A 21,017-nucleotide genomic window follows, 5' to 3' on the forward strand; every position below is an offset into this window, starting at 1 on the left:
ATAAAACTACGCTAGAATGATGATTGATGATTAGTAGAGTCCGACCAAACTCAAAATTTCGTTCGGTACCGAACCCGAACTTTGTTCAGTTTTCAAAGTTCGGTGAACACGAACGTTTTTTAAATGAAAAATAATACTTTTTTATTTTTGGTTTTTAAACGATTTATTGACAATGATATAATTATCTGTTAGACATAGATGGGCACTTTGCAGTACCAGTAAAATCGCTGTAAAAATAAGTTTTTACTGTTTACTGAAAAAATTTTCAGTATTCAGTAAAGTTTTACTGATTACTGAAAAAAAATTCAGTATTCAGTAAGTTTTTACTGGTTACTGAAAATATTTTCAGTATTCAGTAAATTTTACTGATTACTGCAAAAAATTGCAATAAATTTACTGGTTACTGCAAAAAAAAATGCAGTATTTTACTGATTACTGAAAATGTGTTTACAGTATTCCGTACACTCTAATAATTTACTGAAAATTCTATTTTCAACATATTTTTGAATATCACAAGTAGCTATAGTGCGATAAATTTTACTTTTTGGGATTGTAAATCTTTTCAGAAGACAAGAACTTAGCTATGTACAAATTTATATAATAGCCTAAATGTTATATTATTTTGTCGGCCAATAAAAAGTTGTTGGATGCATTTATTATATTTTATAATATTAGATTATTAATAGAAAAGAGAGTAAAAGAGATCAATATGATAATAGTTGTATGAAAATTTTAGTTAAATATAATATTTGTTTAATAATAATGCATTTTGGTTGAAAATTTTACTGATTACTGAAAAAAATTTCAGTATTCAGTAAGATTTGCATTACCAGTATTTTTTACTGTTTACTGAATTTTTTTCAGTATTCAGTAAAATTTTATTGAATACTGTAATTTTTTTCAGTAATCAATAAAAATTTACTGAATACTGAAAATTTTTCAGTAACCAGTAAAGATATACTGAATACTGAAATTTTTTTCAGTAACCAGTAAAAATTTACTGATTACTGAAATGTGTAATGCAGTAAAATTATACTGCAGTGTGCAGTGACTTTTAGTTTTTTATTTACATTTTTTAGATGATGTTGTATATTTGTTTTTATTTTACCGCCTTAAATTCAAAATTTTGGTCAATTTGTCGGATAATGTGGATAGATTACGTTTACAAATATTGCTGAAGTTATGAATGTAAAACTGAAATATTTTGCCAAAATATTTTGGTATTGAAAATTCGAAATATCGGTCAACAATTTCACCTAGCCCCCATATTATGCCCTATTCAGAAAATTACTATATTGCTTAAAAAAGCATGTATAGCGATGACATTCAATATAAAAAAGTTTTATTGGAAATGTATTTGTCAAAGTTTATGAGGATCGGTACATAATTGACTCTATCCTTCATAAAAAGTCTCCTCAGAAAATGACTTTAAAGCTCATAATGTACTGCAATATAGCAACAAAATTCAACATAATCAAGTTTTAAAGGAACTAAAATATCTCTGTCAGATTTTATGAGAATTGGTCCATAATTGACCATACGTCTCATATAAGATCCCGTACAGAAAATTACATTAACGCTCATAACTGTCTTCATAATACCAGTTTAGCGACGAAATTTAACATAGTTACTAGTTCCACTTCAGAAAATTAATTTGTTATTTTAATATCCAAATGTAAACATGAAACAAATAAAAATTATTTTGTTTACTTTTTTCTTAATTTGGTTATTTTTTATTCGAATTTTGGTTAGAAAAAAATTTTGTTGTGGCAACACTGATTGCAATGACATTTTCAAATCTTAATACCTATTTTTAACTCCAATAAAGATAATGTCGCTTTTTATACCCTCCACCACCATCAGTGTTGATTACCATATCATTTTCCGTTGATATACATATATAGCCAAAAACGAGAAATCGGCTAAAAACAATTGGTGTAGCTTTTCCATATTCTTTAAAGTATGATTATGTAAAATATATATATATATTTGTTTCAAAAAACAAAATATTTCCCGTTTTTGTTATATCACAACTTTTCAGAAGGCTTTTGTATCTGTGATCACTATGCTGTAATAATTTTTTCAAAATTCCAACTCCTTCCTCTGCGTATCTGAGGCGGAAACCACTGATTTTGAGCAACATTTTTTACAGAGCAGAAACTACAGAATTTGTAGGAAATCATGCTCTAATAATTGATTTTATAGGAAAAATCAATAAGAATGAGCTTAATTTCACACTTTTATAACGCTTCAAAAGTGCATTTAGTGTTATCCGAAGATGCACTTTTTTCAAAAAATATTTCAAACATTGTTTTTCTTTGTGCATAATCAAAGTATGCTTTTTGCTGAGACAAATGGTGCAAAAACAAAAATTTTATCATTAACCCTTTAGATGTGATGAGACTTTAAATTCTCAGATTTTAAACTTTACAACGCTATATTTCGAAAACCACGAAAGTTACAAGACCCAAAATTTGTCATTATACAAGTCATATATGGAACATTAATTGGGTGGAGTTTTATTAAATTCGGAGATGATGATGAAAAACACCATCGTTTGATGGGAAATTATTAAACCACAAGCTAACATTATAACCATCATAACTCCTAAACGGATTACAATAAATTAAAAATTTTAACACTATTTTTTTAAGGGCATTGAATATTATATTTACGAATGATAAAATCAGGTTTTGAATTTTTTTTTTTAATTGCATTTTTTTCCTTTTGCTCTTATGCATTTATAGTGCATCTAAATTCTGTCAAATTAAGTTTATATATCTTAAATTTTCCTGTAGAATAGTATACTTAAGTCGGATTTGAAATATATTCAGCAGTTTTCGGTCTATCAAAAAATGTTGGTATGATATCACAATTTCAAAAATATTGCGTGAAGCCTAATATAGTTATGATTGTTTTCCAAAATTACTTTGTTAATTTTTTTTTTTGTATATCTCGAGAAATGTATATTTTTCATTTGAATTTTTGTCCGATCACTTAGCACATCTTTAGATATGTTGTTTTTCCACTTCATTAAATATTAAAAATGGTATTTTATGTTGTTATTAAAACAAAAGTTATTTTAAGAAAGTTCTGTGCTCTAAAATTTAATACGAGTTTTAGAACAGAGTTATAACAAACCGAACATATCTATCAGGTCTGTTATACATTCCGATCGGAATGGTTGGAAACCATCCTTCTTTAACAAAAATATTAAATTACTGAAGATATTAATATACAGAATGATAATGCTTTTTTCCCACACTTATCATAAAATATTTTCAAAATACTACCTTCATGGTAGTATTTTTGAGATTCAAGACTACGTGTGGTTAAATCTTGAAATAAATATTACAAAATCAAACAAAAAATAAATCTCGATACATCCCGCATATTTCAGGTTATAAGTCGACTAGTGCGTTTTTCATTGAAAGAATGGCACATTAATTTGACCCCTCTACGTGTATCTAGATTATTCCATTTATTTCTAGCCTTTTGAAGAAAAGGATACTACTTTTGATAAAACGTAGTTGCTACTGAATCGGCATTGGAGATATACAGAGGAGATCCCTTTCCAGCTTTCTCGTCTGCCTGTTCATTTTCATAGTAGTTCCCATGAGCAGGGACCCAAACTAGGTGGTAGTGTAAGACTTTTATCGAATAAAATTCCTAAATATTGTGAACTACACTCTTTAAATTAATTGTTTCTTTACAATAATTACAATCCATTGCGGAACATTGCCGTTTTTAACATAGTATAGCGTTCATATTCGGTACTTAACGGCTATTTCCTAAAATTTATATCTTAAAATGCGATATTAATAATATTTGTACTAGTATCCATTAATTAAAACAAGTTTTTTGGTTCCAATCATCCATTACACACTTCTAAATACTACCAATAATCGTCAAATGGTGACCATGTCAATAACTTACACTACATATCGGTTCTGAAATTGGTTATTGTCCAAAATAGTAAGATTTTTATATTAAATCAGGCACAATTAGTGGTATGAATACGAATTGAACAATTTTGAACACGGATACATCTTAATTTTTTGCTAGAACAAATTAAATGTCCGATACATAAAACATGGTTATTGCCTCGAGTATATCAGGATATGATTGGTAGCATTATTGTATACTTTGGAAATCGGAGGATTTGAAAAACCTGATTAAATTAAAGGAAATATATAGAATTATCCAATTTTTCAAGTTTATGTAGTAAGTATTAAGAAATCGGAATTAAATTTCGGATTATAGGAACGTACTGTGTTCAAAATGGCCAAATCCAAGCATATCACATTGATTTCAAAACAACAACTCTTTTCAAGAGTTAAAAATTCTATTTCTAATGCATCATTTGGAAGGTTCAATGGCCAACATATCCAAAATCCGGGGTCTAAAGTGTAAAAAAATTTCGTAGAAATCAGAAAAATTGTTCTACTAATTATTTCTGGAGTCAATCAGCCCAAATTTCAAGATTTTGGAACTAAAAGTAGATTTTTTCCAAGTTATTGTGTAAAAAATATTTTATTAAAAAGTAATTATATTAATACAAGTAAAATTTTCATAAATTTTGTTAATATCATTAAACCAAATATATACTGAAATGATCTGTATACTTACTTTTGTGACGTAAATTTTGCACCTTTTTAACTTTAGCTTAAAATGAGAACTCAAAGAACCAAAATATGAAGAAAAAAAGTAGTGAATAATAATTATCATAATTGTTTTTAGTAAATAAATGTGTTACTTTCTTGTTTTTTGAAAAAATAATATGTTTTTTTAAATACAACCAATCGTTAGTATTTCTGTATACTTATTTTTGTGATTAACTGTACATGTGAATTTTTTCACTTAATTATCCTTTAAGCGCCTTGGCGACACATCAAATTGTTTGACTCAAACGGTAAGTTTTTTGATTGTGTTAGTAAAAAAACTCACATCGCATATATACATGTGAATTTTTTCACTAACACAATCAAAAAACTTACCGTTTGAGTCAAACAAATTTGATGTGTGGCCGTGTCGCTTTAAGGATATTTACGTTTTTTTTTCTGGTAAATATTTCAGAACCCATGTAGGTGCTACTGATTATCTTTATCTTTAAACAAGTAAGAAAGTATAGTCGGGCGTGGCCGACCATATGATACCCTACACCAGTTATGAATATTAAATGTGATTTATTTTTCATAATAAAGCATTTATCTTCAATATTCCCTTGTTCCAAAACATTTAAGCAATTTATGGATGAAAAACTAATTTTCTGAAAGAGGCTTTATATGGGGGCTAGGGGCAAATATGGACCAAGCCCGGTAAAATTTTTTCAATATATTTATATTTACATAATATTTTATTGTGCTGAATTTCATCGCGATATTTGTGTTTATAAGTTAATTTGGGACATTCAAGTAATTTTCTGAAGGGGACTTTGTATGGGAGCTAGAGTCAAATGGGGCTCGATCTTTATGAAATTTGGCAGGGTCATCAAGACTTCAATAAAAATTAGTTGTGCCGTATTTTATCGATATATCTGTATATTTAGCATAATTATGAGCTCAGAAGCCCTTTTCGGGGGGTTCTGTTCTATGGGGGCTAGGACCGATTTTAACCATTTTCAATAGGCTTCGTCCTTGGGCCAAATCAAACGTGCGTGCCAAATTTCATCCAATTATCTTGAAAATTGCGACCTATACCTTGCGCACAAGGTTTACATGGACAGCCAGCCAGACGGACGGACGGACGGGCATAGCTTAATCGACTCAGAAAACGATTCTAAGCCGATTGGTATACTTTAAGTCTAGGACGAATATTTTTGTATGTTACAAACATCAGCACAAATCCAATATACCCTCCCCACTAAAGTGGTGTAGGGTATAAATATAAAAAAAGTTTTAAATTATTTAGTTATTTGTATTTGTACCTATAGTTAATCACAAATATAAGTATACAGAAATACTGACAATTGGTTTTATTTAAAAAGGGATATTAATTTCTCAAAAAACAAAAAAGTAACACTATTATTTATTAAAAACAATTATGATAATTATTATTCACTACTTTTTTTCTGATTTTGGTTATTTGAGTTCTTATTTAAGGTGAAATTAAATAGGAGCAAAATTTACGTCACAAAAGTAAGTACACAGATTATTTCAATATGTATTTGGTTTAATGATATTAACAAAATTCATGAAATTTATTCTTGCTTGATTATAATTATTTTATATATAAAAATAATTATAATCAAAAAATAATTATAATCAAAAAATAATTATAATCAAAGCAAAAAAAGTGTGGAAAAGATGTAGAATTTTCATCACAAATAATTATAATCGAAGCAAAAAAAGTGTGGAAAAAGATGTAGAATTTTCATCACAACTAGTAACTCGAAGTGCATCAAATTCAGATGAAAAACCTATGAATTTTACATTAGCGTGTCATTGGAGGGATGTTGGTCATTTTTGACAACTTTGAACTACATCTAATCTTATCTTTAGAAGCTGTAAAAACCCGATATTTGTATGTCAAAAATAAACCACATTCTTTCAAGGAACGCTTAAGTAAATTTCATAGATTTTTCTTCAAAATTTGAAGTACTTCGAATATGATGTTTGTAGTGACTTTTCTACATCTCTTTCCTCATTTTTAACTGTGTTTTCATTTGTAAGGATATGTTTGGTTTATAAAAGCGAAAAGTATGCAATCGCATTTTTAGATGTGATTAAGATGTCGTTTGTAAAGTATGATATCAATTATTTTTTGCTGGATAATGAAATATTTTCACACAAAACCTTGGAAAAAAATCCAACTTCTGTTCCGAAATCTTAAAATTTGGGTCGATTGGCTCCGGAGATAATTAGTAGAACAGTTTTTCTCATTTTTACGAAAATTGTTTAAGACCCGGGATTTGGATCTGGTAGTTGTTGTTGTAACAGCTAAAACTATGCAATAATCAAGTTGGGGGTTCTACATCAATGTCCAGGCCTAAAAATTGGGCTACCTCAACTGGATGCGTCCATAAATCCATTGGACTGGACACTGGAGCAGCATAATTAACCACTGACCGACCAATCGTTTTATATTTAGCTTACAAGGTTTCTTAATCAGGATCAGGTATTCATAAGATCTTCTGAATGATGCATTAGAAGTGAAAATTTTAATTTTTGAAAAGAGTTATTATTTTGAAATCAATTCAATATGCTGGGATTTTGGCCATTTTGAACGCAGTACGTTCTTCCAATCCGAAATTTTACTTCGAATTGTCATATTATAGAAAATTGGGTTAATTGTGTATATTATCTTTAATTTTAACATGTTTTTTCTAGCAGCAAATTAATACGTATCCGTGTTCAAAATTGTTCAAATCGTTCATACTGCTAATTGAGCTTGATTTAATATAAAAAATGTATTTTTTTGGACAATAACCCTTTTCTGAACCGATATGTAGAGTAAGTTATTGACATGGTCACCATTTGACGATTATTGGTAGTATTGAGAAGTGTGTAATGGATGATTGTAATAAAAAAAACTTGTTTTAATTAATAGATACTTGAAAAAATATTTTTAATTTCGCATTTTAAGAAATGAATTTCAGGAAATCGTAATTAAATATCGATAATGAACGCTATAACTTGTTAAAAATGGCAATGGTCCGAAATGGATTGCATTTATTGTTAAGTTATAATTACTTTAAAAGTTAAAATATCTTCTTATAATGCATCATAATGAACAAAAAAGAGATCCAAAACTCAGGCGTTTTTAATAGCAAACTGCCTTTGAATAAGAAAAAAACCTCCTATAAGTAATATTCGGGTCAATTACCAAAAATTTCAAGTTTTTGGAACAAAAAGTGGATTTTTTAAAGTTATTGCCTAAAAATTTTTTATTTTTTATTATTTTTATTAAACCAAATATACATTGGAATGATCTGCATACTTACTTTGTGACGTAAATTTTGAACCTATTTAACATCACCTTAAATGAGAACTTAAATAAATTAAATAATATTTATTACAATTGTTTTTAATAAATTGTGTTACTTTTTTGTTTTTTAATAATATACCTTTTTAAATAAAATCTGTATACTTATTTTTGTGATTAACACTGAAAATAATCCATGCCTAACTTTACGAAAAAAATTTCGTAACTACTTTTCTCGTAATATGTGTATAAGAAAATTGCATCAACCACTTTTCTAATATTATGAAAGTACGAAAACCTGTCGTAATATCTTTTTTCGTATATATTAAGAAACTTTGTTTTATTTTACAAAAAATAATTCGTAAAGGCACTTTTGTTAACAAAAGTAACGATTTTTTTCGTAACCAAATTAAAACCAAAATAAAATTTTATTTTGTTACGATTTTTTTTTTTTTTAATTTTCATAATTTTAAGCGAGTTAAATTAAACATAATTTTAAAGGTGCTATTAGACGACATGTATTTTACATATGTACTGTCAAAATTTCCATCTGTAAATCGTCTGATACATATGAAACATTGCATGTGTAAAATACACGTGGAAATACAGCTGTGGTTGGAAACGCTCTCTTAATATTACTGCTTGATGTGATTTTTATAAAATTATGGATATATTACGTTATATTTTCAGTTCCAAACACTTGTATTTTATACATTGATGTTGTTATATTAACATGGAATGAATTTCGTTGTGGAACATTTCTTATTTCCTTTTCAATTTTGAATTTGGTGAAAATGGCCCAAAGATAAATCTAAGAAATTGCGACATCTAATTGGAAACTGTCATTTTTTACAAAAATTTTTTTAAGTCAAATCTAATTTTGATTAAAACTGTAATTTTATTTTGGTAAATATTATTTTTAATTTAATGTATAAGAAATTTTACGTCATTATTTTTAAGACTAATAATGGGAATAGTCCAAAAATATACTCCTGCCCAGGGTAGATCCATTTTTGAACTTCATAAAGCTTGTAAATCGTAAAAGGATATGGGAGAACAGCTCAATTCTTCCAAAAAAAATATTTTTAATCGTTTATAGCATATTAAGAAATATGACACTGATACTAACGCTCCATGTCGAAAATTTTCCAGAAAAACATCAGCACACCTCAAACCGGATGATAAGACGAATCTCTAAAGCTGACCCAAAGAAATCATCCACGGGCATCTAGCGGTAAATTTTAGAAAAATTGGATATAAAAATTGGATATTGGATAAGCCTAAGAATGTTTGGTGGAATCGGGGCATCATGGAAGAGAATCACGAAATAAATCTTTATTAACTAAAGTTCAAAGAATTAGCCATATCTCATTCGAACTTCTACCACACCTTTTACCATTTATTGCACCTTGTATATTGAGGTTTAATGCGATTAATCTCTGTTTCAAAACTCCAAGGTAAATAATTCCACTGATTAACCGTCTAATTCTGATAAGATCAGGTAAATTCAACGCGATGTTTCATTTACAAGAGATATTGCAAATTCTTTAAATTTTAGTTGGAAAAGGTTTCTTGCGCGATTCTTTCCCAAGATGCCTCGATTTCACCAAACATCGCGAAATAGTTGGCTTAGATAACATTATATCCAATTTTTCTGAAATTTACCGCTGGATGCCCGTGGATGATTTCTTTGTGTCAGGTTTAGAGATTCGTCTTATCATCCGGTTTGAGGTGGGCTGTTGTTTTTCTGGAAATTTTTCGACGTGGAGCGTTAGTATCAGTGTCATATTTCTTAATATGCTATAAAAGATCAAAAATATTTTTTTGGAACAATTGAGCTGTTCTCCCATATCCTTTTACGATTTACAGGCTTCATGAAGTTCAAAAATGGATCTACCCTGGGCAGAAGTATATCTTTGGCCTATTCCCATTTTTAGTTCTAAAAATAATGACGTAAAATTTCTTATACATTAAATTAAAAATAATATTTACCAAAATACAATTACAGTTTTTATCAAAATTATATTTGACTTAAAATAATGGGAGAATCCATGTGAAAGCGGACAGCAGTCGGATTTACCATCTCTGATTTTAATGAAACTTACCACACATATAAAATATATAATATGTTCCACATATCATTGACTTTTTGAATGGAATCTCATTCCAATGTAAAAATATCGCGATTTGAAAATTGAAAAATATGTTAAAATTTCCTAAAAGTACATACACATAATTGCCCATAACTCTGAAACTACTTAAAGTCCAACATAATTTTTGATTTCATATTAAAGCCAAAGATATTGTCTTTAAAATCGTGTAAACAGAATATTTCACTTCCAAAAGGTTAAAGGTCAATTTTCATAGTGTATAGTTCAATGTCAAATAGGTCAGAAAAAAGTGAAAACTTTTCGATGGAGACTCGTGTAGTTCAGGAGTTATTAACCAAAACGTAATTTAAAACCAGTTTTTTATACAAAATTGTATGAAAAATTAAACAAACAGAAAAAATACACATTAGAATCAATTTCAATTTATATGGTAAATTACATGGTATCTCATAAACCACTGGTCCGATTTAAATGAAATGTGCAAGAAAATTATGAAGGACGATCAGGCCTTACTGGAGGTATCCTTTGTCATCACAATATTAAAATAAAAGGTGGAAAACAGCGTTTAAGAAGTTAACTCTTCGACTTCAAAAATTATTTTAAAGCTTCTATCATCTATAAATGAGATCAAATTTAACTGATCATAAACTTTTCGTAATCTATACAATGCAGTAAAGCTAGATCCATATTGCAATACTAATTAAATTTAAGGGTTTAAGAGATATAATTTAAATAAAGTAGTGGACAAAAGTTAAACAATTAAACTAAAATAATTTTTCAATTTTACTTATAACTTAGTACTACCATTAAGTTTTATAATACCCGTATTGTGTACTATAAGAAAAATTCAACTTCAGCCAAATCGGTCCTTATTTGCAGATTTGTGAAGCTTCAATATTTTTTTATAGTCGAAGTACTCTCATTTAACACCACATACCTCACTTTGTATTTTAACAGGACGGTAACAAGGTAAATTTTCAGTAAGGTTAAATCGTTCTTAATAATTTTCTTGTACATTTTATTTAAATTGGTCCTGCCGTTTAAAAGATACATAGCATTTTCCATATAAATTGATTCCACTTTGTATTTTTTTCTGTTTGTTCAATTTTTCATACGATTTTGTATAAAAAAACTTGCTTTAAATTACGTTTTGGTTAATAACTCCTGAACTACACGAGTCTCCATCGAAAAAATTTCACTAAAATATAGAATAGAGTATAGGTATCCTCATACCATGTCCTATTATAATTTTTAATATGGGGCTGTCTGATATATTTGGCATCGAACAATACACTATAAAAATTGACCCTTAACCTTTTGGAAGTAAAATATTTTATTTGCACGATTTTAAAGACAATATCTTTGGCTTTATAACGAAATAAAAAATTATCCTGTACTTAAAGGAATTTCAAAGTTATGGGCAATTATATGTATATACTTTTAGACAATTTTAACATATTTTTAAATTTTCAAAGCGCGATATTTTTGGTCTGGAATGGGATTCCGATCAAAAAGTCATTGATTTAAAGAACACTTTCAAACCATAATATGTGTGGGAAATTTCATTAAAATCGGAGATGGTAAATCCGAAAATTGCTGTTTTCTGTCCGTTTTGATATGGATTCACCCTAATGTTAATAAAAAATGGCCGTTTCCAATTAGGTGTCGCATTTTCTTAGATTTATCTTTGAGAGATTTTCACTAAATTCAAAATGGAAAAGGAAATAAGAAATGTTCCACAACAAAATGCATTCCATTTTATTTTAACAACATCAATTCATAAAATACAAGTGTTTGGAACTGAAAATCTAACGTAATATTTCCATAATTTTATAGAAATCACATCAAGCAGTAATATAAACAGAGCGTTTCCAATTAGCTGACCACAGCTGTACATATGTATGTTATTTTTTCGATTAGAGCGTGCTCTATTTTCGTGTGACAAACATTAACCAAACAGATGTTTTGTTTTGAAATAACATTTTTTGAAAGAAATAAATTAAAGAAAATGAATAAAGAACACGAAAATGTAAGTATTTTTTAATTTTTAATAAACTAATTTATAATTTTAACAATTTTTACATATTAAAAATACAGCTTTGATTACATTTATAGGTTATGACATACGGAAAAACACAGGCAGGTGTGATAGCAAAAATTATGAATTGTATGTAAAATAACAATTTTGACGTACGTTCGGAATTACATATGGATAAAAAGTGACAGTACATATGTAAAATACATGTCGTCTAATACCACCTTAAACTGACAGGAAATTAGCTGCCTTATTTCTTAAGTTCTAGAAGGCGAACATTTGATGATAAACATTTTGAGTTATTTCTTGATATAATCTTGATGGAAATAATATCTTGAAAATTGTTATCCAATTTGAAATATAAAAGTCACACATACTGAATGAAGTATTTAAAGTATAAATAATAAATACTATTATTATTAATATATTTCAGTGTTTTAAAACACGTACAATGTACGACATTTTTCGTATATATTAAGCATTGATTATTTTCAGTTGGTATGTATATTGTTCCGCTGTATCCATCAGAGTACAATCCAAAAATCGCATTTGCAAAGTTAAAAAAAAATTGTTAATTTTGGTTGGGATTAAAATATTGTCGAGTTACTGATGACTAATTGAAATCGTAAAAATGGTCATAATGGTATTTCTATGGATCATTATACTGTTTACAACAATTTAAGACATACATATTTCCACATTTAATTTAAATTTATTAAGGTCATAATGGTATTTCTATGAACCGTTATACTGTTTACAATAATTTAAGATATATTAAGCTGATTTCAAGCAGCGGTCCCCACCATTTTTTACTTCGCGGACCCTTTAAGGAATTTATTTAATTTCGCGGACCCCCATACATATTTTAATATCTTATTGCTCTAAATAATTGTTCATCCGAAAACTGTCCTAGTCCACAAATCCTTAGGTCAAAAAAATGTAGAGATGTTATATCTATAAAATATTCCCGTACATTGAGAATCAATTGCATGGTTTTATAGATGACTTCTTTGTTAAAATGTTTATATGATGTTTAATTTTATGATCGTGAGAACTTTCACGATCATCTAGGTAGCGAAAAGTTTTCTTTTTTAAGCATTGTCGACATGTGCTTAAAGATTCACATTTTTAACATTTGTTGCAATTGCGGAAGGGTGAGCTGATTTCGGGAAAAATGCGGAATGCGTTATACTCATAATATATGACTTCAACTCTTTGTGAAAGTACTGCAAATTTGGAAGTTAAATTTGAATTTTAAAATACCTATCGTTATTTCACTGCTTTGTTTTGACGAGAAACGCTATGGATTTCCTGATGTTAATAATAAAGTTAAATTCTGTATATCACGTCGGAATGGAATATTTATATTTAAAATTAACTGGATTAACGTACTGAAGATGAACAAAGGGTGACCTCTGTTTCGGAAATATATTATTTTTTTCCATTCAAACGAGAACGCTTATCATTGAATTATGAAATGTTGCCTACCAGTGATACCAGTATCCTTTATTTAATTGTAAGGCTAAGATTATCCGTCTGAAATAAATACCTTTATTTCAGTACATATACAAGATATAAACATTTCAAATCACGCAATACTTTACTTTAAAAAATTATACAATAAATGTGTAGCTTCGTCCTGATAAACAACTGAAAATATGAAATTCAAAAAGTCGCCAACAAATCTGAACAAAAAGTGTATATTTTAGTATATACAAAAAAAATTGGAGATATTTTAAATATTTTTTAACTAAACGTCTTATTCAAAAAAAATCTAAAATAAATTAGTTTTTTGCATAATAGGGTATGTATGTAAAAGCAGAATATTGTTTATTCATGTTTTCTTCGTTCGCCTTCGCGGACCCCCTAGGATTTTGCTACGGACCACTAGGTGTCCGCGGACCCCCATTTGGGAACATTTGATTTAAAGTAATGTAACATAGGTACATGGTACGTTTTGCATTTAAGGGTTAATGTTTAAATAAATTTTTAATCTTTCTAAAAGATTTCAATTGAAAAATATTGCAAAATTATTCTATTTTTTATTTTTTTCAAAATTTATTTTTACAGATAAATTTAAAATTTTAACCAATTTGTTTAAGTCAAACTTTAAGGATCAACAAGGCACATCGGTGCTGGGCGATATGTCCTACTATGACAAATTGGCTTTATAAAAGTGTAATTAGACCAATTCTAGCTTATGCTTCAATAATCTGCTGGACTGCTTTAGACAAAAAGTGCAATATCAAACTACTACAGGGAGTTCAGCGTACATGTTGCTTGGGTATAAGTGGTGCCATGTGTACTACTTCAACCAAGGCTCTGGAAACGTTGCTAGATATTCCACCCATTGAAACATATTTAAAATATGAGGCGGCGCTTACAGCCGAACGGCTCTTTACTTTAGGCGAACTGGCCAAAAGCGGTTATAGGACACGTCATTAATGTATACTGGACACATTGGTAGGTTATACACTGAATATTTGATGATAAACATTTTGAGTTATTTCTTGATATAATCTTGATGGAAATAATATCTTGAAAATTGTTATCCAATTTGAAATATAAAAGTCACACATACTGAATGAAGTATTTAAAGTACAAATAATAAATACTATTATTATAAATATATTTCAGTGTTTTAAAACACGTACAATGTACGACATTTTTCGTATATATTAAGCATTGATTATTTTCAGTTGGTATGTATATTGTTCCGCTGTATCCATCAGAGTACAATCCAAAAATCGCATTTGCAAAGTTAAAAAAAAATTGTTAATTTTGGTTGGGATTAAAATATTGTCGAGTTACTGATGACTAATTGAAATCGTAAAAATGGTCATAATGGTATTTCTATGGATCATTATACTGTTTACAACAATTTAAGACATACATATTTCCACATTTAATTTAAATTTATTAAGGTCATAATGGTATTTCTATGAACCGTTATACTGTTTACAATAATTTAAGATATATTAAGCTGATTTCAAGCAGCGGTCCCCACCATTTTTTACTTCGCGGACCCTTTAAGGAATTTATTTAATTTCGCGGACCCCCATACATATTTTAATATCTTATTGCTCTAAATAATTGTTCATCCGAAAACTGTCCTAGTCCACAAATCCTTAGGTCAAAAAAATGTAGAGATGTTATATCTATAAAATATTCCCGTACATTGAGAATCAATTGCATGGTTTTATAGATGACTTCTTTGTTAAAATGTTTATATGATGTTTAATTTTATGATCGTGAGAACTTTCACGATCATATCGTCTAGGTAGCGAAAAGTTTTCTTTTTTAAGCATTGTCGACATGTGCTTAAAGATTCACATTTTTAACATTTGTTGCAATTGCGGAAGGGTGAGCTGATTTCGGGAAAAATGCGGAATGCGTTATACTCATAATATATGACTTCAACTCTTTGTGAAAGTACTGCAAATTTGGAAGTTAAATTTGAATTTTAAAATACCTATCGTTATTTCACTGCTTTGTTTTGACGAGAAACGCTATGGATTTCCTGATGTTAATAATAAAGTTAAATTCTGTATATCACGTCGGAATGGAATATTTATATTTAAAATTAACTGGATTAACGTACTGAAGATGAACAAAGGGTGACCTCTGTTTCGGAAATATATTATTTTTTTCCATTCAAACGAGAACGCTTATCATTGAATTATGAAATGTTGCCTACCAGTGATACCAGTATCCTTTATTTAATTGTAAGGCTAAGATTATCCGTCTGAAATAAATACCTTTATTTCAGTACATATACAAGATATAAACATTTCAAATCACGCAATACTTTACTTTAAAAAATTATACAATAAATGTGTAGCTTCGTCCTGATAAACAACTGAAAATATGAAATTCAAAAAGTCGCCAACAAATCTGAACAAAAAGTGTATATTTTAGTATATACAAAAAAAATTGGAGATATTTTAAATATTTTTTAACTAAACGTCTTATTCAAAAAAAATCTAAAATAAATTAGTTTTTTGCATAATAGGGTATGTATATAAAAGCAGAATATTGTTTATTCATGTTTTCTTCGTTCGCCTTCGCGGACCCCCTAGGATTTTGCTACGGACCACTAGGTGTCCGCGGACCCCCATTTGGGAACATTTGATTTAAAGTAATGTAACATAGGTACATGGTACGTTTTGCATTTAAGGGTTAATGTTTAAATAAATTTTTAATCTTTCTAAAAGATTTCAATTGAAAAATATTGCAAAATTATTCTATTTTTTATTTTTTTCAAAATTTATTTTTACAGATAAATTTAAAATTTTAACCAATTTGTTTAAGTCAAACTTTAAGGATCAACAAGGCACATCGGTGCTGGGCGATATGTCCTACTATGACAAATTGGCTTTATAAAAGTGTAATTAGACCAATTCTAGCTTATGCTTCAATAATCTGCTGGACTGCTTTAGACAAAAAGTGCAATATCAAACTACTACAGGGAGTTCAGCGTACATGTTGCTTGGGTATAAGTGGTGCCATGTGTACTACTTCAACCAAGGCTCTGGAAACGTTGCTAGATATTCCACCCATTGAAACATATTTAAAATATGAGGCGGCGCTTACAGCCGAACGGCTCTTTACTTTAGGCGAACTGGCCAAAAGCGGTTATAGGACACGTCATTAATGTATACTGGACACATTGGTAGGTTATACACTGAATATTTGATGATAAACATTTTGAGTTATTTCTTGATATAATCTTGATGGAAATAATATCTTGAAAATTGTTATCCAATTTGAAATATAAAAGTCACACATACTGAATGAAGTATTTAAAGTACAAATAATAAATACTATTATTATAAATATATTTCAGTGTTTTAAAACACGTACAATGTACGACATTTTTCGTATATATTAAGCATTGATTATTTTCAGTTGGTATGTATATTGTTCCGCTGTATCCATCAGAGTACAATCCAAAAATCGCATTTGCAAAGTTAAAAAAAAAAATGTTAATTTTGGTTGGGATTAAAATATTGTCGAGTTACTGATGACTAATTGAAATCGTAAAAATGGTCATAATGGTATTTCTATGGATCATTATACTGTTTATAACAATTTAAGACATACATATTTCCACATTTAATTTAAATTTATTAAGGTCATAATGGTATTTCTATGAACCGTTATACTGTTTACAATAATTTAAGATATATTAAGCTGATTTCAAGCAGCGGTCCCCACCATTTTTTACTTCGCGGACCCTTTAAGGAATTTATTTAATTTCGCGGACCCCCATACATATTTTAATATCTTATTGCTCTAAATAATTGTTCATCCGAAAACTGTCCTAGTCCACAAATCCTTAGGTCAAAAAAATGTAGAGATGTTATATCTATAAAATATTCCCGTACATTGAGAATCAATTGCATGGTTTTATAGATGACTTCTTTGTTAAAATGTTTATATGATGTTTAATTTTATGATCGTGAGAACTTTCACGATCATATCGTCTAGGTAGCGAAAAGTTTTCTTTTTTAAGCATTGTCGACATGTGCTTAAAGATTCACATTTTTAACATTTGTTGCAATTGCGGAAGGGTGAGCTGATTTCGGGAAAAATGCGGAATGCGTTATACTCATAATATATGACTTCAACTCTTTGTGAAAGTACTGCAAATTTGGAAGTTAAATTTGAATTTTAAAATACCTATCGTTATTTCACTGCTTTGTTTTGACGAGAAACGCTATGGATTTCCTGATGTTAATAATAAAGTTAAATTCTGTATATCACGTCGGAATGGAATATTTATATTTAAAATTAACTGGATTAACGTACTGAAGATGAACAAAGGGTGACCTCTGTTTCGGAAATATATTATTTTTTTCCATTCAAACGAGAACGCTTATCATTGAATTATGAAATGTTGCCTACCAGTGATACCAGTATCCTTTATTTAATTGTAAGGCTAAGATTATCCGTCTGAAATAAATACCTTTATTTCAGTACATATACAAGATATAAACATTTCAAATCACGCAATACTTTACTTTAAAAAATTATACAATAAATGTGTAGCTTCGTCCTGATAAACAACTGAAAATATGAAATTCAAAAAGTCGCCAACAAATCTGAACAAAAAGTGTATATTTTAGTATAAACAAAAAAAATTGGAGATATTTTAAATATTTTTTAACTAAACGTCTTATTCAAAAAAAATCTAAAATAAATTAGTTTTTTGCATAATAGGGTATGTATGTAAAAGCAGAATATTGTTTATTCATGTTTTCTTCGTTCGCCTTCGCGGACCCCCTAGGATTTTGCTACGGACCACTAGGTGTCCGCGGACCCCCATTTGGGAACATTTGATTTAAAGTAATGTAACATAGGTACATGGTACGTTTTGCATTTAAGGGTTAATGTTTAAATAAATTTTTAATCTTTCTAAAAGATTTCAATTGAAAAATATTGCAAAATTATTCTATTTTTTATTTTTTTCAAAATTTATTTTTACAGATAAATTTAAAATTTTAACCAATTTGTTTAAGTCAAACTTTAAGGATCAACAAGGCACATCGGTGCTGGGCGATATGTCCTACTATGACAAATTGGCTTTATAAAAGTGTAATTAGACCAATTCTAGCTTATGCTTCAATAATCTGCTGGACTGCTTTAGACAAAAAGTGCAATATCAAACTACTACAGGGAGTTCAGCGTACATGTTGCTTGGGTATAAGTGGTGCCATGTGTACTACTTCAACCAAGGCTCTGGAAACGTTGCTAGATATTCCACCCATTGAAACATATTTAAAATATGAGGCGGCGCTTACAGCCGAACGGCTCTTTACTTTAGGCGAACTGGCCAAAAGCGGTTATAGGACACGTCATTAATGTATACTGGACACATTGGTAGGTTATACACATTCATCGGACGTGCCTGATCGTATACCAGACACAGAATATGTCGGAAGCTTTGAAACGCTAATCCCAGATAAAATGTCTTGGTCAAGCGGAACATTGGAGCAAATACCAGTAGGAATCCGATGCTACACGGATGGCTCTAAATTAGGGGACAAAGTGGGCCTGGGGTTCTATATTGAAGACCCAGAAACAGAAATATACCACCGTTTACCTAATCAAAACACAAGCTTCCAGGCAGAAGTACGAGCAATAACGGAATGTGTAAATTGGATTAGAATAAATATGGCGCCCACAGGGCTTAATATATTTACCGACAGCCAGAAGGCAATTAGGGCGATATCAGGTGATACAATTAAATCTAAGACCGTATTGGATTGTAAGAAAGCTTTAACTGAATACTCTCCCAGAGGTGATGTAAACTGCATATGGGTACCAGGCCACTCAAAAGCTGAATTAAAAATATGGATGAGAGAATCCCATAAGGCCTCTTGGAATAATGAAACGGTGGGTAGAACCACAAAGATTCTATGGGGTGACCCTGATGACAGCAAGACGAGTAATCTCCTCAAAATGAGCAAGTCTGAGGTTAGTATGATGGTACGTATTCTGAGTGGACACACAGGATTACGTGCACATCTATACAAAATTGGACGTGCGGATTCAGACGAATGTAGAGCATGTGGAGAGGACAGTGAAACTCTGGAGCACTTTCTTTGCCACTGTTAGGCATTCGTCGAAGTTAGATTCAAGTATCTTGGAAGTGATGTTATTCCGGAAATAACATTCTTAACCAACACTGATTGGAAGATTCTTAGGAATTACGTCCAGGAAACTGAGTTTCTGAACATGGAAAAATAATACATTCAGTGATTTTTTTTTCATGAATTGGAGCGCACAACAGGCCCGATAGTGGCCTACGTGTATTTCTTCGGATTTGATGTAGTATACATCCTCCTATCAACCTAACCTAACCTAGCCTAAGTCAAACTTCTGATTCAGCTTTAAGGTTTCATACGCCCAAAAATAGTTGATAAATGCTACTTTATTATGAATCTTATTTTTATTTTCAACAAATCATTAAGAATTAAATATTTACGAAATAAATGGAACTTAACCAGTAAAACCAGAGTAGTAAATAATTTAGTTAAAGAAACAAGTAATGGAAGTTGGCAAAAAATATCTTATATACCTTCAAATGAAGCACAACTGATAAAATTCCTCATTCCCATTTGGAAAAAATACATTCAAAGTACTTTCTTAACCTTGTTTCTATCACTTGTACTGGAACACTTTAGCCGTATAAAGCTGAGACGAATATAAAACTCTTATTTGTTTACGTATTGCTTTGAAATTTTACAAGTTTCAAATTTTTTTGACAAACTTTTTTTAAAAAATTAAATAATTTGCATATAAAGGAAATAATAAATTTTAACAGATAATGGAAGTTTATTGAAGAGTGTTAATCATTACTTTTACAAATCTTTTAATAAATAAGATATTTGAATATAAAAAACAAGAAACACACACTTTTCTTTTTTAATTTAATTACATATGTATTGGTGCAATTGGTTTTGCATACATATATGCATAACATTCGCACAATCGATGTAAAATGTTTAGGAATTCGATTTTTTACCAAATCAATTGTAATAAATTCACCATCCAAATAAATTATTACATTTACTGCATTAATTTTTTTATCCAAATTAATTTTTCAGTTTAACATTTAAAGATATTTACGCTAAATGGTCGTAATTTATACCTAAAATTTGTCACCAAAAATATTATTGTTGAAAAATCTTCTTTTATAGATTTCAGCTTGAGTATTTTGCTGTTGAAAGAAAAAATATTTCACACTTCAATCGTTGCAGTGTTGACAACACGTATGTATATAATTAATATATACGCAAGTTATTTTATACAAACAAAATATATTATTTTTGCAAGCAAGGCCACTAAGGAATTTAATTGCTTTTTAAACAAATGTTTAGATTTTTATAAGACTATTCACCGATGAAAATATTTTTTCCTTTCTTAATTACTTGTCAAAATAC

The 21,017-nt window shown here is 29.2% G+C and overlaps 1 protein-coding gene across 1 annotated transcript in view; it reads right to left on the reverse strand.

Moving 5' to 3' along the window:
* The window catches only part of LOC119611175 (CCR4-NOT transcription complex subunit 4-like), a gene marked incomplete at its 3' end in the record, with an annotated part of 112,225 nt that extends 91,509 nt beyond the window's left edge, over window positions 1-20,716 (reverse strand). Inside the window, exons 1-2 of the mRNA XM_037966674.1 lie at window positions 20,513-20,716; window positions 4,630-4,665 (exon numbers count right to left, since the gene is read on the reverse strand). Of these exons, the coding sequence (XP_037822602.1) occupies window positions 4,630-4,665; window positions 20,513-20,552 (76 nt within the window). The remainder of the gene's footprint in view (window positions 1-4,629; window positions 4,666-20,512) is intronic.
* Between the last annotated feature and the right edge of the window lie 301 nt (window positions 20,717-21,017).

The sequence above is a fragment of the Lucilia sericata genome, unplaced genomic scaffold (genome assembly GCF_015586225.1).
Source record: "Lucilia sericata isolate MDLA Ls3-8-SP2 unplaced genomic scaffold, ASM1558622v1 Contig000030F_arrow, whole genome shotgun sequence".
Taxonomy (NCBI): Eukaryota; Metazoa; Arthropoda; class Insecta; order Diptera; family Calliphoridae; genus Lucilia; species Lucilia sericata.